This window comes from Lipotes vexillifer, unplaced genomic scaffold, assembly GCF_000442215.2.
Source record: "Lipotes vexillifer unplaced genomic scaffold, Lipotes_vexillifer_v1.1 scaffold426, whole genome shotgun sequence".
Lineage (NCBI taxonomy): Eukaryota > Metazoa > Chordata > Mammalia > Artiodactyla > Lipotidae > Lipotes > Lipotes vexillifer.
In genome coordinates this window covers 635980-662956 of record NW_006779491.1, presented here as the reverse complement: position 1 = coordinate 662956, position 26977 = coordinate 635980, and the positions used below count along the sequence as shown (strand labels likewise).

At 40.2% G+C, this 26977-nt stretch overlaps 1 protein-coding gene and 1 pseudogene across 1 annotated transcript in view; both read left to right on the top strand.

The window, feature by feature from the left end:
- The window catches only part of CRCP (CGRP receptor component), a 36965-nt gene that overhangs the window by 7970 nt on the left and 2018 nt on the right, over positions 1-26977 (top strand). The window contains exons 2-5 of the mRNA XM_007452650.1: positions 482-518; positions 5683-5781; positions 8357-8451; positions 23512-23569. Coding sequence (XP_007452712.1) covers positions 482-518; positions 5683-5781; positions 8357-8451; positions 23512-23569 — 289 coding nt within the window. The remainder of the gene's footprint in view (positions 1-481; positions 519-5682; positions 5782-8356; positions 8452-23511; positions 23570-26977) is intronic.
- LOC103089769 (DAZ-associated protein 2-like) lies at positions 19234-19734 on the top strand (annotated as a pseudogene).

Sequence of the window (26977 nt, the reverse complement as noted above, 5' to 3'; positions counted from 1 at the left end):
TCAGCAGGAGGACTTGGCTGCCCAAAATGTCAATAGCTGATGGAAGGCAGATGGTACTGTAGAGAGGACATGGCTGTGGGATGAGGTGGCACTCTGTTTCTCCAGTTAATTCTAGCACCCTCTGTTTATTGACATCCCCCGCTCCTGTGGTTTTGCCTCCGTGTTCTTCCTGTAACTAACTTCCCCTAGATATCTGACTTCTCAACTTCTGCCTGCTTGGACCAGGGATAAGTATAGTATTTTAATCACCTACTTGGTGTTGGATGTGTGATATACTGTGACTGTTAAAAGGAGAATTTGCTCTGAATTTCTCCATTGCCAGCTAAACCAGTAAGACTTAGGACGTTTCTCAATTTTAGGTTGTAGTCCCCAAATTTCTGAACTGTGCTACTGAATCTTGACAGAGGGATTATTTTGTAGATATTTAATTCCCACAAAGGGATGTGAGCCCAGACTGATGATAATTTACTTTATTTTGCAGGAAGGATGCCAGCGCTGCGCTGCTCAGTAACTATGAGGTAAATAGCTTTGGATTATTGTGTTTTCCTCTCTGATCGTTTGCCCTTTGCTTCTGAAGATTATTCAGTTAGTTTTGGTTAGAAATGACTGAATTCATTTAGATTTGCCACTTTAAAATAGGAGAGATGGCACCATCTGGTGGACCTTGGAATAGTCTTAGCTTAGTAAATTATATACAGTAATTCAGGGAAGCTGGGAAGCCTTTAGTTTACTGTAGGCAACCTTCTCCAAATCCCAAAGATTTTAGATCTTCATTTGGGATGCCTTCCTGTGATGGAAGCATCAGTTTTGGAACTGTTTCTGTTTGCAGAAGTTTTCCATTAAAATGCTTAACGCCTTTTCCTAATTACCACTCTTTAGCTGTAAAATGCTTTTATAAGTTATTATTTTGATCCTCATAATAGTCTCATAAGTATTAACACCTTCGTTTCGGAAGTGAGAGTTTAGTGACTCACCATTACGAATAATTTAGTAGGAAGTAACAGGTTTGGAATTTGGGGGCTTGAGGATTGGGTTGTTGGGGAAAGAAAGGAAAGAAGTTGGTGAGAGAGAGGAGAGAACATTATTTTTGCCTACCTTCTATTTTGCCTGGGTGTTGTTTGGTACTAGCAAAACTATCTGATAGGTTGACTCCAGGTATAGAAAAAACCATTCATATATTCACTGTCCATTTTTCTTATGCCAGAATCTAAACTCAGGAAGACTTATAGGAGATTTGAGTCTCCATTTTGTGATATATGTAGAAGGTAGTAGATTTAACACAGTGGGCCATATTCTTTTCTTCCTAAAGGTTCATCTTAAATGGTTGCTGCTCATAATAGGAAGGAAATGGTTGTTGGTCAAGCCGTTGGCTTTTTTTTTTTTTTCTTGCGGTACGCGGGCCTCTCACTGTTGTGGCCCCTCCCACCGTGGAGCGCAGGCTCCGGACGCGCAGGCTCAGCGGCCATGGCTCACGGGCCCAGCCGCTCCGCAGCATGTGGGACTTTCCCGGACCGGGGCACGAACCCGTGTCCCCTGCATTGGCAGGCGGACTCTCAACCACTGCGCCACCAGGGAAGCCCCAAGCCGTTGGCTTTTAGGAGCCTCCTTCTGCAGCTTAGACTCTGGACAAGGTGTGTAGTGTTTTATCCATTGGGGAAACATTGCATTAATTGGGTCTCATGCCCCTATTTCTGAAAGGAATGACAGGCAGGGGAGTGGTTGTGTTTTATCTAGTCGTTACTGTGTTTATGATCCTATGCTTCTCTCAGTTCTCTGGTATAATCTCTAAAACAGGAGAGAGATTTCCTCCCCTGACCCTTCTTAGCACTAATACACATGTGTTTCTACCTTGTGGAGAAAATTTACTTCTAAAGTTATATAGCCTTTTATCTTTCTTTCTTTCTTTCTTTTTTTGTAAACTACTTTTATCGCTTGCTTCATAATTTTTCTTTTCCAGAAATAAAATAGATTTTCATGTTAGAGAAGCAAGATCTTTTTTAAAAATAATTAATTAATTAATTAATTAATTAATTTTTGCCTGCGTTGGGTCTTCATCGCTGCACACAGGCTTTCTCAAGTTGCGGTAAGCGGGGTCTACTCTTTGTTGCAGTGCGTGGGCTTCTTACTGCAGTGGCTTCTCTTGTTGTGGAGCACAGGCTCTAGGCACTCAGGTTTCAGTAGTTATGGCACACAGGCTCAGTAGTACTGGCTCGCAGGCTCTAGAGTGCAGGCTCAGTAGTTGTGATGCACGGGCTTAGTTGCTCTGCGACATGTGGGATCTTCCCGGACCAGGACTTGAACCTGTGTCCCCTGCATTGGCAGGCAGATTCTTAACCACTGCTCCACCAGGGAAGAATATATATATATATATATATATATATATATTTATTTATTTATTTATTTATTTATTTATTTATTTATTTATTTATTTTAGGAAAATATTTTAAAATTCAGGCACAGTCAGCATACATTATATTAGTTTCAAGTATACATAATGTTTCGATATTTGTATATATTGCAAAATGATTACCACAATAAGTCTACTTAACATCACTCACCATACATAGTTACATAATTCTTTTCTTCTTGTGTTGAGAACTTTTTAAGATTTACTCTTTTAGCAACTTTCAAATATGCAAAACAGTATTATTAACTGGCGTTGCCATGCTGTACATTATATCCCCATGACTTAGTTTATAACTGGAAGTTTGTAACTTCTGACCACCTTCATCCAGTTTGCTTACTCCCCCTGCTGTCTCTGGCAACCATTTGTTCTCTGTATCTATGAGCTTGGTTTCTGGTTTTGTTTTTGTTTTAATTTTTGGCCATGCTGCGTGGCATGCGGGAACTTAGTTCCCTGAGTGGGGATTGAACCCACGCCCCCTACAGTGGAAGCATGGAGTCTTAACCACTGGACTGCCAGGGAAGTCCCTTTTTTTTCCCCTTTTCTTTTTTAGATTCCACGTATAAGTGATACCATACAGTATTTGTCTTTCTCTGACTTCTTTCACTTAGCATAATGCCCTCAAGTTCCATTCATGTTGTCACAGATGGCAAGATTTCATTCTTTTTTATGGCTGAATAATATTCCTTTGTATATATTTGCCACAATTTCTTTATCCATTAATCTGTAAATGGACACTTTAGTTTATTTCCTTACCTTGACTATTGTAAATAATGCTGCAGTGAACATGGGGGTGCATATATCCTTTCAAATTACTGTTTTTGTTTTCTTTGGATAGTTACCCAGAAGTGGAGTGGCTGAATCATATGGTAGTTCTTTTTTCAATTTTTTGATGATCCTTCATACTGTTTTCCATAGTGGCTGCACCAATTAACATTCCCACCTATAGTACACAATGGTTTCCTTTTCTCCACATCCTCCTCAATATTTATTTCTTGACTTTTTAATAATAGCCATTCTAACAGGTGTGAGGTGGTAATCTCATTGTGGTTTTGATTTGCATTTCCCTGATGATTAGTGATGTTGAGCATCTTTTCATGTACCTGTTGGCCATCTGTATGTATTCTTTGGAAAAATGCCCATTTTTAAATTAGATTGTTTGTTTGTTTTGCTCTGGAGTTGTATGAATTTATATATTTTGGATATTAACCCCTTATCAGCTATATGATTTGCAGATATTTTCTCCCATTCAGTAGGTTGCATTTTGTTGATGATTTTCTTTGCTGCACAGCAGACTTTTAGTTTGATGTAGTCCCACTTGTTTATTTTTGCCTTTGTTGTCTTAGCTTTTGGTGCTAAATCCAAAAAGTCATTGCCAAGACCAATGTCTTTTTCCTTTCCCATCTGGGTGGCTAAATTTTATTCCTTTTCTTGCCTAATTGCCCTGCCTATGTTTTCTTCTAGGAGTTTTATGGTTTCAGGTCTTACATCATCAAGTCTTTAATCCATTTTGAGTTAATTTTTGTATATGGTGTATATAGTGGTCTAGTTTCATTCTTTTGCATGTGGCTGTCCAGTTTTCCCAACGCCATTTATTGAGGAGACTATCCTTTCTCATTGTGTATTCTTGGCTCCTTTATCATAAATTAATTGACCATATATGTGTGGATTTATATCTGGGCTCTCTATTCTGTTCCATTTATCTCTGCATCTGTTTTAGGCCAATACCATACTGTTTTGATTACTATAGCTTTGTAATGTAGTTTGAAACCAGAGAGTGTGATGCCTCCAACTTTGTTCTTCTTTCTCAAGATTGCTTTGACTATTCTGGATCTTTTGTGATTCCATACAAATTTTGGGATTGTTCTATTTCTGTGAAATATGCAGTTGGAATTTTGATGAGAGTTGCATTGAACCTGTAGTTTGCTTTGGGTAGTATGGACATTTTAGCAATATTAATTCTTCCAATGCATGAACATTTATGTGTGTCTTCTTCAGTTTCTTTCATCAGTGTCTTATAGTTTCCACTGTACAGGTCTTTTGCCTCCTTGGTTAAATTTATTCCTAATTTTATCTTTTTCGTTGCAATTATAATAAATAGGATTGTTTTCTTAATTTCTCTTTTAATAGTTTGTTATTAGTGTATAGAAACATAACAGATTCCTGTATGTTGATTTTGTATCCTGCAACTTTACTGAATTCATTTATTCTAACAGTTTTTTGGTGGAGTCTTCAGGGATTTCTATAAGTAATACCATGTCATCTGCAAATAGTGACAGTTTTACTTTTTCCTTTCCCATTTGGATGGCTAAATTTTATTTCTTTTCTTGCCTAATTGCCCTGGCTAGGACTTCCAGTACTGTGTTGAGTAAAAGAGGCAAGAGTGGGCACCATTGTCTTATTCCTGATCTTAGAGAAGCTTTTAGCTTTTCACTGTGGAGTATGATGTTAGCTCTGGGCTTATCATTTATGGCCTTTATTATGTTGAGGTATGTTTCCTCTATACCCACTTTGTTTAGAGTTTTGATCATAGATGTTGAATTTTGTCAAATGCTTTTTCTGCATCTATTGAGATGATCATATTATAGGAAAATTTACTTTCAGATACTCAGAATATTATTTTTGAGAGCCGAGGAGATCAGTTATATGGTGTGTATTGGTAGGAAACACTTGAAATAGTTTATGTAAACAAATGAATTTGCAGTATTTGACTTAGATAAAAGAGCATTTTTATTTTATTTTTTAAAATTTATTTTAATTAATTAATTAATTTATTTGGGCTGCGTTGGGTCTTTGTTGCTGTGTGCGGGCTTTCTCTAGTTGTGGTGAGTGGGAGCTACTCTTCATTGCGGTGCACTGGCTTCTTATTGTGTTGGCTTCTCTTGTTGTGGAGCACGGACTCTAGGCACATGGGCTTCAGTAGGTGTGGCACGTGGGCTCAGTAGTTGTGGCTCGTGGGCTCTAGAGCACAGGCTCAGTAGTTGTGGCGCACAGGCTTAGTTGCTCCATTGCATGTGGGATCTTCCTGGACCAGGGCTCGAACCTGTGTCCCCTGAATTGGCAGGCAGATTCTTAACCACTGTGCCACCTGGGAAGCCCAAAAGCATTTTTAAAAAGTCACATGCTTCTCAGACTTACTTGCTCTAATGCAAGAGTTTGGGGGAGGGTTTATGAGAAGAAAAGAGATATTATTCTCTTTACCCTTTAAAATCATTGACTTTGGAATAGATACATTTCTCAAATTTATTTATGGAAATCTTTTGTATATCTCTTCCTAGGTGTTCCAGTTACTAACTGATATGAAAGAGCAGCGTAAAGAAAGTGGAAAGAATAAACACAGTTCTGGGCAACAGAACTTGAATACTATCACGTATGAAGTAAGCCTAGGTTTTTGGAAGGTCTACCCAAACTACCATTGAAGGGGGTTGGTTATCTTGCTGATGACTGGCCATTGAATCATGACTACCTATTATCTGATTTGAGTAGGTTTACTGTAACCCAGTTTTTATCCTGTTTGTAGAAGTGGAAAGAGTTTGGCCAATTGCGAGTGTTAACCAATTGCAAAGTCAGAGGAGGGAATAATTAAAAGTCTGCCATCACTTCTAATACCAATTGCAAGTCGGGGAGCCCCACGACCACCCTCAGGTTCAATAATTCACTGGAAGTACTCATGGAACTTGCTAAAAGCTATTATGTTCACCGGTACAGGTTATTACAAGGAAAAGATACAGATTAAATTTGGCCAAAGGAAGAAGCAAATGGGGCAGGTGCCAGGAGAAATACCAAATGCAGAGCTTCCACTGTTCTCTAATGTGGAGTCAGAGCACATTTCTCTTGAAATCAGTGTGTGTTAATACACACAGAATATTGCCAGCCAAGGAAGCTCGGCCAAGCTTTGGTGTCCAGAGTTTTTATTGGGGCTCCATTACCTAGGCATGATTGAATGATTGATTGCCTGTGTCGTTCATGTTAGCCTCCAGGTCTACTGGTCTACATGACCCAAAGCCCTTACTCTAAGTCTCATTGTTAAGACCATCCAGTAGGACATAAGGCCCCCAGACAAAGATACTCCTATTAGATATAATGTTTCAGGAGTATGGAGATTACCTCCCAAAAGCTGAGGTCAAAGTCCAGACTCTCTGTTTTAGCGAAGCCAAATTCTTTATTACAGAGAAAGTGATACTTTTTATGGTAGAAAACTTAGAAAGTACAAAAAAGCATAAAGAAGAAATCAAAAGTAATTCATAATCTTAATATCTAGTTGATAGTTTGTTGCATTCTCTCCCAATCTTATGCTTACACTGTCGTATTTGTTATATGATGTTTGATTTTTATATCTGTCATTTTGTTTTTTCTTGTTATTTGCTTTCAGTTTTGATTTTGTCTTTAAAGAGGTTTGGATTTAACTCTTCTAATTTATCTTTTCAAAGACATTTTTAAACTTGCATTAAGGTGTCATAATCTCTTTTAAGGAAAATAAGGAATTTAACACTTCCGTCACCATTCCTTCCCATCTGGTTTTTTTCATTTAATTGAGTGTTTGGAACCCTACAGTTCATTTATTCATTCGTGTTCTTTCACATTATATAGTTCATCTCTTTCAAAGAAGAAAAAAAAAGATTGTTGGTAATTAGTTTTATACACATTTCAAACTATCAAGCACCCTTAACTACACAGTTAATTAGTTTATTAACTAATATCACTTTAATTAATATATTAATTAATATCACTCTTAATTTTTAAAAATTTAATTAATTTATTTTTGGCTGCATCGGGTCTTTGTTGCTGCACGTGGGCTTTCTCTAGTTGCAACTAGCGGGGGCTACTCTTCGTTGTGGTGCACGGGCCTCTCATTGCGGTGGCTTCTCCTGTTGTGGAGCATGGTCTCTAGGCACGTGAGCTTCAGTAGTTGTGGAGCACAGGCTCTAGAGCACAGGCTCAGTAGTTGTGGACCATGGGCTTAGTTGCTCCGTGGCACGTGGGATCTTCCCTGACCAGGGATGGAACCCATGTACCCTGCACTGGCAGGCAGATTCTTAACTACTGCACCACCAGGGAAGTCCCCACTCTATTAATTCTTAAGTTCTTGCTTTTAATTTTTGGTGCTTTAAGGAAAGTTACTTTGGTAATAAATGTGCCCTTCTCATTTCATTATACAGAGTACATGGTATCAGTGTCTTATTACTGATGCCATTAACTTTGATAACTTGGTTAAGGTGGTGTCTGCCTGGTTTCTCCACTGTAAAGTTACTGTTTTTCCATTTCCATATTCTGTTAATTAGCAAAGCGTCACCTAGTCCAGCCCACATACAAGAGGAAGGGGAATAGGCTTCATCTCTTAAGGGAGGGATATTAAAGAATTTGAGGACACACATTAAAACTACCACAGTAATAAATAAATATTTTGGGGAAGCTGCTTTGAGACTATGCAAATATCCTACTTCTTAAGCTTTTGCCCATTAATTTTAGTATTCATTGGTGGATCCTTCCTGCAATAATTATTCCTATGGTGCGATTGCCCAATGGTGATTTATTTCCCTCATTCTTTCTATGTTTAATTGTTAGAATTCTTTGTAAGAAAGAGTTGTTCCTTCTAATCCATTTATTGGGTCGTTTATATATGGACTTAAGGCTATTTATTTTATTTTTCGGGTTCCCTGTCTATAAAAAATTGATACATGATAACACAGTTGTCAGACTGAGTTTTTTCTTTAAGATCAGAAAAGCTTTATTCTAAAATTTCAGTAATCTTTTTGTTCTAGCTACTGGTTTTATTTTTGAGGAATTCCTATTATATGAAGATTGAGTCTCCTGAAGGCATTTGTTTTACAGAAGATTTTTGAAGCAAAATTTTAGAATACTTAATTATAGCCATTGGCTTCTCTTTTTGTCATTTGGGGTTGTTTGTCTTATGCTTGCCTTTCCTGTTTTTTTTTTTTTTTTTTTTTGTAGACATTAAAATACATATCAAAAACACCATGCAGGCACCAGAGTCCTGAGATTGTGAGAGAATTTCTCACAGCAGTGAAAAGCCACAAGTTAACCAAGTAAGTAAAAATAATCTTAAGTGGGAAAAGACTGACACATAATGAAAATGATAGCTTATAAAAGTCATCCTCAGCAACTGTGTATTTATATTAGGTTGTGTTTTGAATTGTAATCAGTACACAGGGCGTAGGGTCATGGTATTGTATAAATTTATTTATTGATTTATTGATTGATTGATTGCTGCTTTGGGTCTTTGTTGCTGTGTGCGGGCTTCTCATTGTGGTGGCTTCTCTTGTTGTGGAGCACTGGCTCTAGGCTCGCGGGCTCTAGAGCACAGGCTCCGTAGTTGTGGTGCACGGGCTTAGCTGCTCCGCGGCATGTGGGATATTCCTGGATCAGGGATTGAACCTGTGTCCCCTGCATTGGCAGGCAGATTCTCACTGAGCCACCAGGGAAGTCCCAGGGTCATGGTACTGTAGATGAGACAACTGAGACTTAGACACTGGGATCCTTCTAGAGCCAGAAACAGAATGTAGTGGGCTTTTTAATCTCAAAAATGTTTCCCAAAAATCTTCCCATAACCCCTTCCCAGCATTCAGACTAAATTGGTTGAAAAATGGGATTCACAAATTGAAGTGCTTTTTATAAAGTTGATGAATTAAGTCATTTGACATTTGTGTGTGTTTGGGGCAAAAATGGCTTGATAATATTCTGTCTGCTCTTCTAGTGCCCATTTACTTTCTTGGTGACTTTTTTGAATAAGTTAAGTTTGTAGGAATTAAAAACATTAAGAATTAGATCAAAAGTTTCCATGAGAAGAAAACTAGCCCTAGTCTTTTAGAATTGATACTAGAGCTGATAAATCCAAAAAGCTTTTGTCATTCATTGAGAATAATCAATAATTTTCTTTTGGAGGAAACATTTGGTGTTAGTTCAGGCGCACAGTTGATACACTATCAGTAAACTAAGTACCCTTCTCCCCTTGCCTCTCTTCTCTAAATGAACTCTGAAGACAAACATCTTTCAGGTGTGCATATGTGTGCTTGTGTGTATGTTTACAGTTTGTTTTATTTTTGTGAGAAAATACACATAACATAAAATTTACCATCTTAACCATTTTTTTAAAAAATTATTTTTTTGGCTGCGTTGGGTCTTTGTTGTGGTGCGCGGGCTTTTCATTGCAGTGGCTTCTCTTGTTGCGGAGCACAGGCTCTAGGCGCACGGACTTCAGTAGTTGTGGCACATGGGCTCAGTAGTTGTGGCTTGCAGGCTCTAGAGCACAGGCTTAGTAGTTGTGGTGCATGGGCTCAGTTGCTCTGTGGCATGTGGGATCTTCCTGGACCAGGGCTCGAACCTGTGTCTCCTGCATTGGCAGGCGGATTCTTAACCACTGCGCCACCAGGGAAGCCCTACCATCTTAACCACTTTTTTTTTTTTTTCCATCTTAACCACTTTTAAGCCTACAGTTCATCTATATTAAGTATAGTGTTCACATTGTGTATAGCCAATACCCAGAATTTTTTTTTTTAATTTATTTGGTTGTGCTGGGTCTTTGTTGCAGCAGGTGGGCTCCTTAGTTGCTGCTCGCGGGCTCCTTGGTTGCAGCGTACCGGCTCCTTAGTTGTGGCTCACAGGCTCCTTAGTTGCAGCATGCGAACTCTTAGTTGCGGCACGCATGTGGGATCTAGTTCCGTGACCAGGGATTGAACCTGGGCCCCCTGCAATGGGAGAGTGGAGTCTTCACCACTGCGCCACCAGGGAAGTCCCCAGAACTTTTAAAATCTTACAAAACAATCTGTATACCAATTAAACAACTCCCCATTTCCTGCTCTCCTCAGCCCCTGACACCACCACTCTGTTTTCTGTTTCTGTGGATTTGACTATTCTGTATACCTCATGTAATTAGAATCATATAATATTTGTCTTAAAAAAAAAGTATGAATATTATTTAATATTGTTATCTTTTTATTTTAACCATTTTTAAGTGTGTAATTCAGTGGCATTAGATATATTTAATTGTTGTACATCTCTGCCATCCATCCACAGGACAGTTTTTCATCATGCAAAACTAAAACTCTATACCCATTAAACAATGACTCCCCATATTCCGCATCCTCTAGCCCTGGTAACCACCAATTTGCTTTATGTCTCATGAATTTGGCTACTTTAAGTACCTCACATGAGAATCATACAGTACTTTTTCTTTTGTGACTGGCTTATTTCATTTATTATGTCTTCAAGGTTCATTGATGTTATAGTATGTGTCAGATTTTCCTTCCTTTTGAAGTCTGCATAGTATTACATTTTATGTATATATGACATTTTGTTTATTCATTTATCAACTGATGTATACCTGGGTTGTTTCCACCTTTCAGCTGTTGCACATAATTATGCTGCTATGAACATGAATGTACAAATATCTCTTTGAGACCCAGCATTCAGTTCTTTTGAGTATATACCCAGAAGCCAAGTTTGCTGGATCTTATGATAATTCTATTTTTAAATTTTTGAGGAACTGCCATACTGTTTTCCATAGTGTCTGCTCCATTTTACATTCCCACAAACAGTGCACAAGGGTTCTAATTTCTCCACATCCTTGTCAACACTTCTTATTTTATCTTCTCCCTTTTGTTACAGTTGTCATATTTATTACATCTATATATGTTGAAAATAGTGTTTAGCAGTGTTTTATTACTTATGTTCTATACTTCTACATATTTTAAGGAACATAAGAGGACAAAAATAGTCTTTTATATTTACCCAGAATTTTGCTATTTCTTTTGCTCTTCATTCATTCCTGTTCCATGTTTACTTTTTATCATTCAGCCTGAAGAACTTCCTCTATCGTTCTTTTAGAACAGGCCTGCTGGCTACAGTTTTCTTTCAAATGAGAATGTTATTATTTTCTTTCATTCCTGAAGGATAGTTTCACAGGGTTGAATGATCTTTTCTTTCAGCACATTAAAGATGTTAGTTCAGTGTCTTCTGATTGCCATGGTTTCTGACGAGAAATCTGTGGTCATGCCAATATGTAATGTATTGTTTTCCTCTGACTGTTTTCAATATTTTATGTTTGGTCTTTGAAGATTTGATTATGATTTTTTTTTTTTTAGTTTATCTTTGCTGAGCTTCTTGACTATGTAAATTTTTGTGTCTTACCCAATTTGTGAAGTTTTGGGTCATTGTTTCTTTAAATATTTTTTTCTGCCCCAGTGTCTTCTTCCTTTCTTTTCAGAACTCCAAAGACACAACTGTTAGAACTCTGATAATTGTTCTACAGTCCCCAAGCCTCTGTTTTTTATGTTGTTGTTTAAAGACAAGGAAACTTTTTAATTGAAGTATGGTTGATTTACAATGTTGTGTTAGTTTCAGGTGTACAGTATAGTGATTCAGTTACACACACACATATATATATATATATATATATATATATTCTTTTTCAGAATTATTTTCCATTATAGGTTATTACAGGATATTGAATATAGTTTCCTGTGCTATATAGTGGGTCCTTGTTGTTTATCTATTTTATATATACTAGTGTGTCTGTTAATCCTAAATCCCTAATTTATCCCTCCACACCTTTCCCCTCCTTTCCCCTTTGGTAACCATAAGTTTGTCTTCTATGTCTGTGAGTCTTTTTCTGTTTTGTAAAAAAAAAAAGTTCATTTGTATTTTTTTTTTTTAGATTCCACATATAAGTGATATCATATGATATTTGTCTTTCTCTGTCTACTTCACTTAGTATGATAATCTATTGGTCCATCTGTGTTGCTGCAAATGGTATTATTTCATTCTTTTTTATGGCTGAGTAGTATTCTGTTGTTACACACACACACACACACACACACACACATCATCTTTAACCATTCATCTCTTGATGGACACTTAGTCCCTTCTGGGACTCCCAAACTGTATATGTTGGTCCACTTCTTGGTGCTCCACAGACCTCTTAGACTTTGTCCACTTTTCTTTAATCTTTTTTTCTGTTCAAGTTCATCGATTCTTTGTTCTGCCTGTTCATATTTGCCTTCAAATCCCTTTAGTGTTTTTCATTTCAGTCATTGTACTTTCCAGCTCTGGAATTTCTGTTTTGTTTGTTTGTTTGTTTGTGTCTCTTATTGATATTTCCATTTTGTTTATACATTGTTTTCTTTATTTTCTCCACATCTTCCTTTAATTCTAGGAGCATCTTTTTTTTTAATTAAAAAAAATTAATGAGCTAATTAATTTTTGGCTGCGTTGGGTCTGTTGCTGTGTGCGGCTTTCTTTAGTTGTGAGCGGGGGCTACTCTTTGTTGTGGTACACTGGCTTCTAATTGCATTGGCTTCTCTTGTTGTGGAGCACAGGCTTTAGGCACACAGGCTTCAGTAATTGTGGCTTGTGGGCTCTAGATCACAGGCTCAGTAGTTGTGGTGCACTGGCTTAGTTGCTCTGCGGCATGTGGGATCTTCCTGGACTAGGGCTCAAACCTGTGTCCCCTGCCTTGGCAGGCGGATTCTTAATCACTGCGCCACCAGGGAAGCCCCTCATTCTTGGAGCCTCTTTAAGACAGTTGTTTTAAAGCCTTTGTCTAGTAGACCGGCCATCAGGTTTTTTTCAGGGACATTTTCTATTTATATTTTTCCTTTGAATGGGCCATACTTAACTGTTTCTTTGTTTACCTTGTGATTTCTTGTTGAAAACTGGACATTTGATCTAATAATGTAACTCTGGAAATCAGATTTTCTTCCTTCCCCTAGGCTTGCTGATTTTTGTTTATTGTTTGCTATTTTTGTCTTGTAGGCTGTCTCTGTGCTACGGATCAGCTTGAGGTGTAAACCCAAGGTCTTCTCAGGTCTTTTCTGAGTGTGCCCCTTTCCCTAGGCATGCACAGTCACTCTGATTTTTCCCATATATGCAGTTATTTTTGAATGTTCCAGCCTTTAGTGTCTGAACTTTAGGGAGAAAAAAAAAAAAAAGAAGGGTTGGGGGAAAAAAGGACACCAGCCCTTTAAATTCTAAAAGTCACTTCAGCTGGAGGCGGGGGTGCAACAACAATAGCTGCTGCCCCTTTACTTGCACCTCTGTGATCAGAAGCTATAGTCAGTGATTAGAGCACAGATCCTTGATATTTGGAGGACAGGGTACTTTTTGCCCTCTCTAGCTTCCACAGGCTGTTTACAAGCTGCTCCAGGAACGTGGGCACAGCTGCCTGCCACTGGAGTTGGGGGATGGGTGCTGCTACTGTGCTAAGATCTAAAATTGACCAAAATTAACTGCTTTTTACCTTCCAGAACTTCCCCTGGAAGTTGCAAGCCTTCAGTAGACTTCAGAGTTTCAAAATAGTTAATATTAGACAGATTCCAGGAGTACAGTTGTTTTCTAGGCGGGGAGACAGATTTCTGGTACTTCCTACTCTGGCACCTTTGCAGAATTTTTTTTTTTTTTTTTAAAGACTTCATGTTTTTAGATCAGTTTTAGGTTTATAGCAACATAAGGGGAAGGTGCAGAGATTTCCCATATGTTCTATCCCCCTCACATCCATAGCATCCCTCATTATCAACATCCCCCGTCAGAGCGGTAAATTTGTTATAATCAGTGAACCTACATTGACACGTCATTAACACCAAAAGTTCATAGTTTATATTAGGGTTTACTTGTGGTGGTGAACAGTTCTTTGGATTTGGACAAATCTGTAATGACGTGTATCCAGTGTTATGGTATCATACAGATTATTTTCTCTGTAAATCCGTGATGCTTATCTATTTTATGTATAGTAATTTGTATCTGTTAATCCCATACCCATAATTTGTCCCCTCTTCTTCCCCCTCCCTTTCGGTAACCACAAGTTTGTTTTATATATCTGTGAGTCTGTTTTGCATATGTATTCATTTGTATTATTTTTTTATTTTTAATTAAAAATTTTTTTGGCCATACCGTGCAGCATGCGGGATCTTAGTTCCCCAACCAGGGATCGAACCCATGCCCCCTGCAGTGGAAGCATGGAGTCTTAACCACTGGACCGCCAGGGAAGTCCCTGTATTATTTTTTTAGGTTCTGCATATAAGCGATATTGTATAGTATTTGTCTTTCTCTGTCTGACTTATTTCACTACACATAATATTCTCTAGGTCCATCCACGTTGCTGCAGATAGCAGTGTTTCATTCATTTTTTTTAGCTGATACTCCATTGTGTGTATATGTGTGTGTGTGTGTGTATATGTATCTATATGTGTGTGTGTGTGTATATATATATATATACACACACACACACACACACACACACACACAACACACACACACACATACATACATACATACATACATACACACACACACACACACACACACACACACACACATTTTAATCCGGTCATCTGTTGATGGGGCACTTGGGTTGCTTCCATGTCTTGGCTATTGTAAGTAGTTCTTTTGCCCATTTTAAAAATTGGGTTATTTGTTTTTTGGTTTTTTTTGCGGTACACGGGCCTCTCACTGTTGTGGCCTCTCCCGTTGCGGAGCACAGGCTCCGGACGCGCAGGCTCAGCGGCCATGGCTCACGGGCCTAGCTGCTCTGCGGCATGTGGGATCTTCCCGGACCGGGGCACGAACCTATGTCCCCTGCCTCGGCAGGCAGACTCTCAACCACTGCGCCACCAGGGAAGCCCTGGTTGTTTGTTTTTTTATTGCTGAGTTTTAAGAATTCTTTCTGTGTTTTGGATAACTGTCCTTTATCACGTGTCTTTTGGAAATATTTTCTCTCAGTCTGTGGTTTATCTTGTTTTCTTGACTTTGTGTTTCATAGAGCAAATATTTTTAATTTTAATGAAGTCCAATTTATCAGTTATTTCTTTTGTGGATTGTGTCTTTGGTGTTGTATCTAAAAAGTCATTACCATATGCAAGGTCATCTAGGTTTTCTCCTGTGTTATCTCCTGGGAGTTTTATAGTTTTGCATTTTACATTTAGGTCTAGTTGTCTAGATGGTTGTTGTCTGGGTGGTGGGGAGGCAGATTCCTGGTTCTTCCTACTCTGCCATCTTCCCTGAATCCTCTCTTCATTTTTTTCCCTCTTTGTTGTTCAAATGGGGTAATTTCTAGTGAAATGTCTGTACTTTCGCAGACTCTTTTCTTGTGTCAACTCTATTTTGTTATTAAGCCTACATAGTGAATTGTAAAATTTCATATATTTTTCAGTTCTAAAATTTTCATTTGTTTACTACTTATAATTTCTGTCTCTTTCCTGAGAACTTTATTATTCCATTCATTTCAAGAATGTTTAAAAAAAAAGAATGTTTGTTTATATCTCATGTTGTAATAATAGCTACTTTAAAGTTTTTGTCTGATAATTCCAACATCTGGGTCATGATAGGTTTGGTATCTGTTGATTAACTTTTCCTTTGATAATGAGTGATATTTCCCTCATTGAGATAATTTTAGATTGTATCCTGGACATTTTGAATATTATGTTGTTTAGAACTCTGGATCCTGTGAAATGCCTCTGGTTAATGTTGCTCTTTTTTGTTTCTTTTAGCAGGTGGTCGTCCAGTTATGTTCACACCTCAAGTCTGTCTTGGCTTACATGGCAAGGATTTCAATATCAGTTTAGATTTTAAACTGTTCTGCTGCTTTGGATCTTTTTTGCATATGAGACTGGAGTTATGTTTTAACTTGTTCATTTCTCAGTGTATTTGCTGTGCTGGGTCTCTGCTCTTTGTTGTTTGGGGCTGTTCTACACATGAATAGCTTGGGCTAAACCTAAGATTTGTGCTGATTGGTACTCAAATTTAGGGAAATCCTCTCTCTTGCTCTTCTCTCTGGGATTGCCCCCAGACTCTCAGGCCCACATGTGCCCCCTTTTTTAGGCCTCTGGCCACAAGTACTAGATTTCTCTCATCATTTTAGCTGCCTTTGTTTGCATTTGTTACTGGTGCCACCCTTGGGGCAAAGAAGGTAGGAAAAAAGAGGAGAGGGGGAAAAAAGATATTCCGTGGCACTCTGGACCACAGTGGCTCCCTTCCTGGATATACCCACTGCCAGGGCTCCCTGAGGAACTGCCCTCGAGTTATGGGCTTTACCTAGATCTCCAGATCTCTGGGGCCCCTTTTCCCAATCTTCTGGCCAGAAAGATGGAATTTCTCTTGGAGTTTCAGCTGCATGTGAAACTACTGCTGTAGGGCAGTACTGCTAAGGGCAGTCCTGAGGATCAGGGCTTATGAGAGAAAGGAGGAAAAGAAAGAAACTCACATCCATCCCCCACACCATCCAGATCTCTGGGGCCCCTTTTCCCAATCTTCTGGCCAGAAAGATGGAATTTCTCTTGGAGTTTCAGCTGCATGTGAAACTACTGCTGTAGGGCAGTACTGCTAAGGGCAGTCCTGAGGATCAGGGCTTATGAGAGAAAGGAGGAAAAGAAAGAAACTCACATCCATCCCCCACACCAAAGTGTAAGGTTCTTTGCTGCGGCACGCGGGTTTTTCTCTAGTTGAGGCGTGCGGGCTTAGTTGCCCAGTGACATGTGGGATCTTAGTTCCCCAACCAGGAATTGAACCCGCGTCCCCTGCATTGGAAGGCGGATTCTTAACCACTGGACTACCAGGGAAGTCCCACCAGCTAATTCTAGCTTTCTTCGAGTTTTGTTTCCCTTTCCAGTCCACCTACTTTTGTTTTCAGAGTCCAGGTTTTTGCTTTTGTGTTTTGTCCTGCGTTTGTTGTTGTCGTGAACAACAGAAAGAGGCTTTAGTGGATTTACTCCACTTGTCTACAACAGAAGTCCTAATGGTCGATTTTTAAGACCCCTTCTCAGCTGTTTGCCTGGTGTTTTGCTTTGCAGTCCCTACATCTTTTCTGCTATAAATATGCACCTGGCTACTATTCAGTTGCCTTGCAAGCTGATTCATGATTGGCCATAATCTATATATATTTCAAGTAGACTGTAATATTCAGGGGAGGATTTATTTCAGTTCTTTTTCCATTTGTAATCCTAAATTTGAAGATTTGTAAAGTCCTTTTTCACCCTTTAGTGCCTACTTTTCATTAAATGGTTGATTCCTGGGACAGATGAACATGCCAGGGTTCTTATTGACACACAGGTTACCTATGACTGTAGGAAGCAAAAGCTGCAGGCAGTGTTGTTCTGAAAACAACAGTAGAGGGGGCTGGCAGGCTTCGTTCACTGTCTCTGGGCCCAGGTCCTCTGGGAGGTAGCCAACTATTGCAGCCCACTGGAATTCATTTGGCCTCAGTGCCTGGTGACTCAAGGGGCTGCTTGCCATATGCTATCAAGACCTGGATCATTTTGTGCTAGCCAGTACAGTTTAAGACAGGAATCACATTTATAACAGAAACTGCTGTGAAGTGCTCTTTAATTCTTATTTCTGAATATCCCAGTAGAGTTTTTCTCTACCATTCTCTCAGGAAGAGGAGATTCAAGATAATAGCCCTTAAGTGGTCTGGTTCTAGTAGTACAAACTGGAGCTGCATTAATTTCCTTAAAAGCCTCCATTGCTAGAGTTTTTGAAGGTTTGGGAGGAACCATGTTTTATTTGACTTTATAGCTTTATTCAGCAAAATGGTAGTTTTGAGACTCAGCTTAAAATCACTTTGACACTAAGTCCTATGTCATTTTTTCCTGTAGCATGTTAAATTCCCCAAGGCATTTGGTTCTCTAATCATTTAAATTTTTTTGCTTGAGGTACTTTGTTCTTAAGAAGTGCAGCCTGGCTTGCAGCCCCAGGTCTCATCCTGAGATCTCCTTAGGATGTACAGCCATGTCTGCCAGGAGTAGAAGGACTTGCCTTTGGGACCCAGGTCTGTAAATAACCCGTGTGCAGCAATAAAGACCCAATGCAGCCAAAAATAAGTAAATTAATTAAAAAAAAAAAAGTGGTCAGCATGGAGCTCCCTGCGCCCTTTAATGAAAACAGTTTTGGTGACCAGTTGTGGGGGGAGCTGAAGTGCAGTGAATTAAGTGAAGGAGAGAAAGTAGAGATGATAAAAATAAGCCTGATTATGAAGTCGGGGGGCATGTTTGTAACCCCCGCCCCCAGAACTGGCACCTGCAGTACGTGTGGTTCTGGGACTTGACTTCAGCAGGGCTCAGCTCCTGGGGGTGCAGAGCAGAGAACTTGACTGGTTTGTTTGACTCCAGGTTGGGGTTTTTCAGGGAGTAGCTGTAATGATTTTGTCGGTAGGAGACTTATCCTTTTTGCAACTGTAGGAACATTTCCAGCATTTCAGAGCCTGGCAGGATAATGACTGTTCAATAAACTGAGTTCTGTTGCTTTGATTGATTTGTAGCTGAGATGTTCATTTATTCAGCTATGTCTTTTCCTACTCTTTATTCTTTATTCATGCTGTTAGATGATGGTGGTTAAAATAAATAATTTTGTTTTGAGTGAGGATTCATATTTTCCAACTCAGCTGGTCCTTCGAAGCTGCTTGCTTAGTCCTAGTCTTATTCCTAGTCTCCTCCTTACTCGATTCTCTGCAGCTTTTAGTCCTGTTAACCCTCTTCACGTCCAGACCTCTCAGATGGTGACCTCACTTTTGCTTCACTGAGAAAACTATCCAAAATGAACTCATTTCCCTTCACATCTCCTTAAATTTGCTTTTTCTTTCCCCATTGCTGTGATCTCAGTGAAACATGAGCCTTTTCACGGAAACTTTGAACTTTTGTTTTTTTTGAGCGTCTTTTCTTTTCTCTCCTGTAATTTCAGCCTCTCCACCTGCTTGTGTTCTTAGCCGACAAACATGCTTCAGTTTCCCTTCAGAACCTGCCCTCCTCAGGCCATAATTGCTTTTTTACTTCTATCCTGTCAAGACGCTGTCCATGACACTGAGCTGAACCAGACCCACAGCCTGCATGAACGGCAGGGGTCAGTATCCACCACAGCCAGCCTACCCTGCGCAGCCTCCTGGGAATCCAGTGTACTCTCAGACCTTGCATCTTCCTCAGGTTCCACCCTGTACTGATGCTTCACCTGCCTGCTCAGAGGTCTGCCATCCAAGCTTTGGGCACTCAGGGGCTGCCACAGTCCCCACTGTGTCAGCTGCTTTTCCTGGCATCTCACGGTATCTTCCCACGGCCTAGTCTGTGGCCGTTGGCCTTTTAGGTTGCAGAGTCCCCATGGCTTAGTATCTGGTTGGTCCCACCTCCAGGTGGTTTAGCAGTGCCGGTGGGAGGAGGGTGTGATGAAGGTTCCAGATTTGGAGCTGAGGCTACTGCTGGCACGGTTCCTCCTACAGCACTGGGTATCCTCCCACTGCACAGCTTGCAGTCATGCAGGGAGCCCATGTCCTTGTAACTCAGTGGAAGAGAAACTTCTCCATGGGTGGCTCAGATGGTGACTACACCATCTGGTGAGGAGCCAAGGCCACCTCTGTGCCAGGAAAGACATCACGTAGCTTCTCACAATATAACTGCTTTAGTCACATTAACCTGAAGTTGCAGTTTAGACACACGTTGTTGAGGTGTCTTTCTGGTGCCCAAACTTTCAGTCACTTTTCAAACTTAATAAGAAACTATATATATAGTAGTAGCATTACCGCCCTGAAGCATTTTGATGTAGGGGGGTGTATCCATTGATAAAATGAATGTGAGTGAAGCAGCCCTAGGGACCTTCCTTTAGTTTCTCTGGAGTAATACTGTACTATACTGGTCTTCGCTTTTAGTAATAAAACATGAAATTAGGTTTGGAGAGAACTTTGATCTTCTGATTAAAGTTGCCAGATTATTCTGATTGGTCTTTAATCTCCTGTAAGTCTTTGATTTTTATTACTTGTTATAAATGAAACACATTGGTTGTCTGCCTTTTCCTTTCCACCCTTTGCCCTAATCCCACCCTTTATCCTAGTCTTCCATTCCCTCCCACCAGTCTCCATTGAATCAGTGGTGCAGGACAGAAAGCAGTCAGACCCATTTCCTTCTCTCCTTGCACTTCTCCCACTTGTCATCTTTTAACTAGTCTTTTACAAGGATCCTCTGAGACTTCCTCTGTGCCCTAAGCACAGACCCCTTTATTTCCACTTTGGATCTCCTTAGGCAGAAGTGGAGAGTGCCTTTGGACCCTCCTTAAAGATCATCTCTTTATACATGAACCAAACCCAAATTTGCTTTGTTGCCAGAAAAACTGAACTTTTCCTGATATCAAAGCATATCAATACAAACTGTACTGAAACAGTTTAAAATAAGAGGGGCAACAAGGAGGATGCCTTTGAAAAGTCTGATGACTTTAGAGCCAAATTAAGGGGAGTTTTTCAGATCACAAATTGGTTACAATTTATTGTCAGAGTGCCTGATGTGTCCACTCATGGCTCCCAAGAATTCCTAAGCTGGGTTAATGGGGTCATATTGTGAATGTCTCACTCCAAAATGACTTGAGTCCAGTGAAGTCTCACTAGGGCTAAGAATATTTCAGGATCCTTAATCTTTTGATTTTTGTTTTCTGAAATTGGATTTTATTTTATCTTATAATTTCAGTTCACCTAAATTTTGTGTTCTCTACATATTATGTTTGACTGTTGTGGAAGTTCAGTGTTGTATGTCTTTAGCTACACTGTGATGCATCTGTCTTGTGGGTTTTTTATACTAAAAATGTAGAATAAAGACTGTTTTGAAGATTTGAATAAAGTGATGATAATTGAATTACAAAGAAAAAAAAAAGAGGTATTTCCTCCACAGTTATTCCCCAGTCCCCACAATCCAGTTGTCACCTTAACTGTTATTCCACTGAACTACTCGCCCAGGCCACCAGTGCCCTCCTTTTTGGCAAATCCAGTGACTTCTCTACCATCAACCTACTTTCCTCTCTTCATCATTTGACATTGTTGATAATACCCTCTGTCCTGAACTTTTCCTCTCTTGGTTTCCATCACACCACTCTCCTAAGTTTTCTTTTTCTCTTTTCACTCCTTGCTCCTTTGCTGCTTTCTCTCCCAGCCCCTTGAATGGAGGTGTTTTATGGTGTTCTGTCTGGGTCTTCATTTACTCAGCAGCTGGTCTCTGGACTATGATTTCCACTCTCGTGGTTTCACATAACTCCTTGATAATAAAGCCAGCTCTGATCTTTTTCTTTAGTTCTAGACCAAACTAGAACTAAAACTAGACAGGCTGTTCAACAGAGACCTCTTCATTGTGGTTCCAAAAGTACACAAACTCAAATTCAAATTTTCAATTAATACATTTTTTCCAAACAGGCTAAACATCCGACAGTAAGCCTTAACTCTCGCATTTCCTTCACCCCACCCCCCCGACCCAACCTAGGCAGTTGTCAGGTCCTGTTGACTGTACCTGAAGGTGACCAGGAGCATTTCACAGGTCCAGACTCTCATTTCCTTTCCTGCTGCTGCTGCTGTCCAGGTTCACAACTTTTGAGTATTACAGTGTCTCTGCCTCCATTTTCTCAGGTGTTCTAGACCCAGCAAGTCACTCCTTCCCTCAGTTGCTCTCCAGTGTCTACAGAGTAACATCTGGCCTCTTGGTAGTCAGGGACCTTTGTGACTTTGTCCCAGATGTGACTCTTTCAAGCTGTGTCCCACAGCCTCTCTAGCAGCCATTTCCTGAAACTCCATGAATTTTTGTTCTTCTGGGTGTTTACTTGTACTGTTCCTTCCCTGACCGCCCATTCCTCTTTTCCTTTTTGCCTAGAAAATCCTTAAGGGCGCAGTGCAAGAGTCGTCTCCTCTCTGAAGTCTAGAGTGAATGTTTGGGGGACTGTGAGGAGTGGAGTTTAACTACAGCCGCCTTTTTACTGTGACTACCGTTTACGGGGAAGTTACTGTGTGGGTCGTCATTATGAACACTATGAATGGTTATGGACATAATAGGCTTTCATGGCAGAGTCCCAGCTCTGCCATTTACTAGCTGTGTAACCTTGGACAAAGTATTTCTTTACCATCTCAATGTCAAGTCTGAGGGTTAAATGTCCTTGCTATATGGAAGGTAAGCAGTAAATGGTAGCTGCTCCTGCTATAAATGGTAAGATTTTCATCCCTCATAATCTCCTTATGAGATCAGTAAGTACTGTTGTCATTCCTGTTTGACAGGTGGTGAAACCAAGGCTTAGGGAGAACGGGGTAACTGGTACTGCTTCCCCAAACACCTGGCTGTGGAAATTGTGGCTTACTCATCACTTTATTCCAGAATTGTTTATTGAATTGAAAGATGAAGGTGGAGGGACTTCCCTGGGGGTGCAGTGGGTAAGACTCCGTGCTCCCAATGCAGAGGGCCCGGATTTGTTCCCTGGTCAGGGAACTAGATCGCACATGAGTGCCACAACTAAGAGTTCGCATGCCAACACTAAGGAGCCCACCTCCTGCCACTAAGACCTGGTGCAAACAAACAAACAAATAAATAAATAAATTTTTTAAAAAAGAAAGAAAGATGAAGCTGGAGCTCCAGGGTCAGATTGAGAGAGAAATGTAGAAATTGTCACCTGCACAAGGGTGGTAATTGAAGCCACTTTCTTTCAAGTCCTGTCATCTTTGAGAGTCCACACATTTCAACCACCCCTTCAGCAAGGAGCTGTAAATTGTGACAGATGATAATGAGTATCTTCACTGTTACTTAAATCTTCTGTTGAAATTTCCTTGTATTTGTCTTCTTTCCCCAACTGGATTGTAAGCTCTTTGAGGACAGAAGACTGTGTCTTATACTACCGTGTATTAACTCCTGTCCCCTTAGAGTCCTTGTTTTTGTTTACTAAGATAACAGGCCAAGTCTGAATAACATTTAATCTTAATATCAGAAAGGAATTCTCAACCATTTCTAAGTGATGACCAACCAAGATGATTTTGTCAATCTTTTACTTTCTATAATTTGGATTAAGAAAGCATTATTCACATTTTCCAAATAAAATTTATTAAAACTACACCTGTGCTATCTGCTATCAATGCATTTCTTGTAATCCAAGCCTCTGTACCATTAGGATTCTAATATATATTTGTGCCCTTGAGTAAGAGTCACTGATATAGAACTCTCTTACTCCCATTCTTTTGTTTTACAGTTGAAGAAACTGAGGGTCATGTTCCAAGTTGTTCTTCCATTTGTTATCTGACAAAGTGTTCTCTAAACAGCTTGGTCAAGACTCAAAATCCTTAGGGGTATGAGAGTTTTAAATGCTCTGTACTTTTCTTTTGACAGAGCTGAAAAGCTTCAGCTGTTGAATCACAGGCCAGTGACTGCTGTTGAGATCCAGCTGGTGAGTGAAGGAGGCTTGAATTTGGGTGGGTTAGTTTCTGGGTCTGAGATGTAGAAAGGGTCCTAAAGGCTGAGCTCAGACAAGCCAGGAACTGCCATTACTTGAAAAGACTGCCAGACCACCCATTCTGTAAGTGAAAAGAAACCTCACCAATTTGATGCTAGTTAGTATGGACTTCGGGAAAGGGAAAGACTGGAGAAAATTCAGTTCCTTCTGTCGGGTCTGGGGCTATGACTTGGCAGCTCTTTGTCTCCCCGATGTCCTACACTATTCTGGCCATTGCTTCCCTGTAGAGGTTATTGCCAACCAGGTAAAAACATTAGGTTCGACATGACTCTGGTGTTTATCTCCCCCCACTCCCACCCTTTAACTTCCTCTTCCTGTATCTTCTCTTGGTTAATGGAGTGCATGTGCACTTTCCCGCATGCTCGCTCTCTCTTACCCTCCTGGTCCAGTGTCCCAAGCTAGAAGCCCAGAAGTCATTCCCTTCCCTTTATCTCCTAGTCAGTCAGTCAGTCCCAGGTTCTCTGCTTCTCCCTCCTCTTGTTCTTTCTTCTATCCATACTGCACTGCATTAATTCCTGTAATTGTTTGTCAGCTCGGCTGTTGCACCTGTCCTCTCACCATTCTCCCTGCCTCCAGTCCAGCCGCCTCCTGTCCATCTTCTACACCATGATCTTTCTAAAGCCACACATTTGATCATCTTGTTTCCCTGCATGAAACCATTCAGTGGAACCTCAACATGTGCAAACAGCATAAAGCTTTAGAATTGGGGAAGCCAGAGTAAAAGGCAGAGATGGTATAAGGAGAGTGTGAAGATGAGGCCCAGTGGTGCAGACCCAGTGGTTGCTGTACTGGCATGTGCCATGCTTTCCTTCCGTGTACAGGGCGGAGAGCACTGTTAAGCTCCAGATATTAGGTGGGCCATTCAACTGCGAGTAAAAGAAAAGTTTGGTTAAAGAATTAATAAAATGAGAATAAAGCAGTTTTCAAAGTCAGTTTTAGAAGTACTTAGCTCTTTGTCAAGTTTCCTTCAGAAAAATGTAGAAGAAAATGGCCAAAAATACCTCTGATATTTAGAGTTGCTTAAATACAAAACAAAACAAAAAAACCTTTTTTCAGAAGGATTGTGGGGTATTTAATTTTTGACTAAAACTTTTACTGTCTTCTCAGCATTTTGTTTCTCCCCTTCAGAATGCACCCAAAATTAAATTAGAAGAATTCCTTCCATAAAGGGTACCTTTCTGGGGGAACTGGCCTTCAGGCTAAGCAGAGATCCTTCTTTTTTTTTATATCCTCATTATTCTGATGCTTTCGGCTATGTTGGAGATTCAGCTTAGAAAAGAGAAAAAACAAAACAGCAAGAAATTAATCCCTGTCCTTCTGGTTTAAGGATCACATGTCATGTCTCCTCCAACTTTAATCAGCAGCATATGTTATTCATGGCTTAATGACAGATGGAGAGAAGAGATGAGGAGGATTAGCATGACCTCATCCCAGAGCCTGTAGAAAGCTCTCATTACCTGGTAAGATTAGCTGCTATTAAGATTGCCTGCTCTATGCCAGGCTTGGTGCCAGGGGCTTTGTATATGTCACCTTTAATGCCCTCACCATAGTGTTGGTTAGTGAGTGGCTGAGTGGGTCTGTCTGATTCAGAAACCTTACTCTGTTCCTCCAAGCCATGTGCTTCTACATGGTGAGGAGAAAGGTGTGTGTGGCATCCCCTCCTTTCCACAGGTAGATGGGCCTTGTGAAAAGCTGGGTGTGTTATTTCCCAGCAGTGGGACCGTTTTTTGGCCAGATTTTTACCAGCCTGGGATTTGGCTACAAAGGGTTAGCAAATCATTTACCAAGATTTGTAGCAGTGTCTCTTCTCACCAGAAAGGGATAAGAAATGAGGTTTTCCCTAGAGTGGAAAGTGCAGAGGACTTGAGAATTTCCCTGTGTTAACCTTACAGCCATTTATTCTCCCTGGGTCCAGAAGTAATCCCAATATTCAGCATTTGTCAGGATTCACTTTTGGAGACTGAAGCTTCTTTTTTTCATTTCAACTTCAGCCATGATTTGTTGTGATCCTCAGATCCACAGCCAGCTGCCTGCTGTGTGTGAGGAAATGAGGAAGCCACCAGCTTTGTGACCTCTGCCATGCCCCGCTATATATCAATTTGGGACCATTTGTGAGTCCTCTGGCCTAAAGACAGGACCGTGAACCCCCTGACCTCACAGGCCACTGTCCTGAATGGCACTACCACCTGTGCCTATTGTAATTTAGTGATTGTAAAAAGGCTTGAATTACATAGTTCCATGGCTTAAATTATGTTCTCCTTTGGTCCTTACTGTAGGCGTTACTTTTGTTTTACTTTAGAAAAACTCAAACTATATAGAGGTTAAGTGAACTGTTCTGGGTCATATAGCTAGAAGTGTCTGCTGCTGTTAGACTTTGCGTTGTTAGGCTTGGCAGCTTAGAGTGAGAAGCAACCATTTTTGGAATGCAGCAGCCCAGTCTGACAGCCCTGATAACCAGTGTGATCTTCATCTATGATAAAAAATTTATCATTTATGCTGACCTGCCTACAAAAACTTTGTATTTTTACATTTCATTTGCCCTTACATTCAGAACAACTGGAACCCTTTAATGTTTGGGAATGTTGAGACGGTGCTTTGCATTTCTTTATTTGGGCTCTGTTTCTTCTGTGTTGGAAAGAAAAGGTGAGGAATAATGTAGTTATTATTTACTCTAGCGATCCAAGAGGGGATAGTAAGTTTTTGGTTTCTGCAAGTTTCTTTTTTGTGTATATTTCATTCTGCTTAGTACAGCTCAGGTTTTCTTCCTGTGACTGGGAAAGAAAATTTCCCAACTCTAATTATCCCTGAGGGTTGTTTGCTGATAAAAGCTTCTGCTCTCGGCAAATTTGGCAAAATTAGTAAAGCTTGTCAGCCCTGTTGCTAAGAACACACCTAGCTGAAACTGGTTCTGTCAGACCCAGAGATTAGGATGCAAGAAGGTGGCCTGTCAAAATCCTCTGTTTGGTTTTCTAAGAAGAGCCCTCAGAGGTCATACAACCAAACTCTTTCAAACCAGTGGACTCTCGTGTGCCATACAATGTCTCTAAGAGAGGAAATGATAGAAACCTCTTACTTGAGGCCGTGGTATTCTAGAAGGAGCTGGGACTCAAAGTCTCAAAAGACCTTGCACTGCTTGCTGTGAGATACAGATCACGTTTTCCTTGTGATGCTGAGCCTCCATGTACTTGTCTGTAAATTGTCTTCATTTTATGTACAGCATCCTTGAGAAGAGAAGCTCTGGTGGCAGTGATTGTAGGAAAACCCCTGGTCCACTGTGGAGCACAGATAATGGAGGGAGGTTGTCACTGGTCTAACAACAGTCTAAGTCTTCACCCTCTTTCC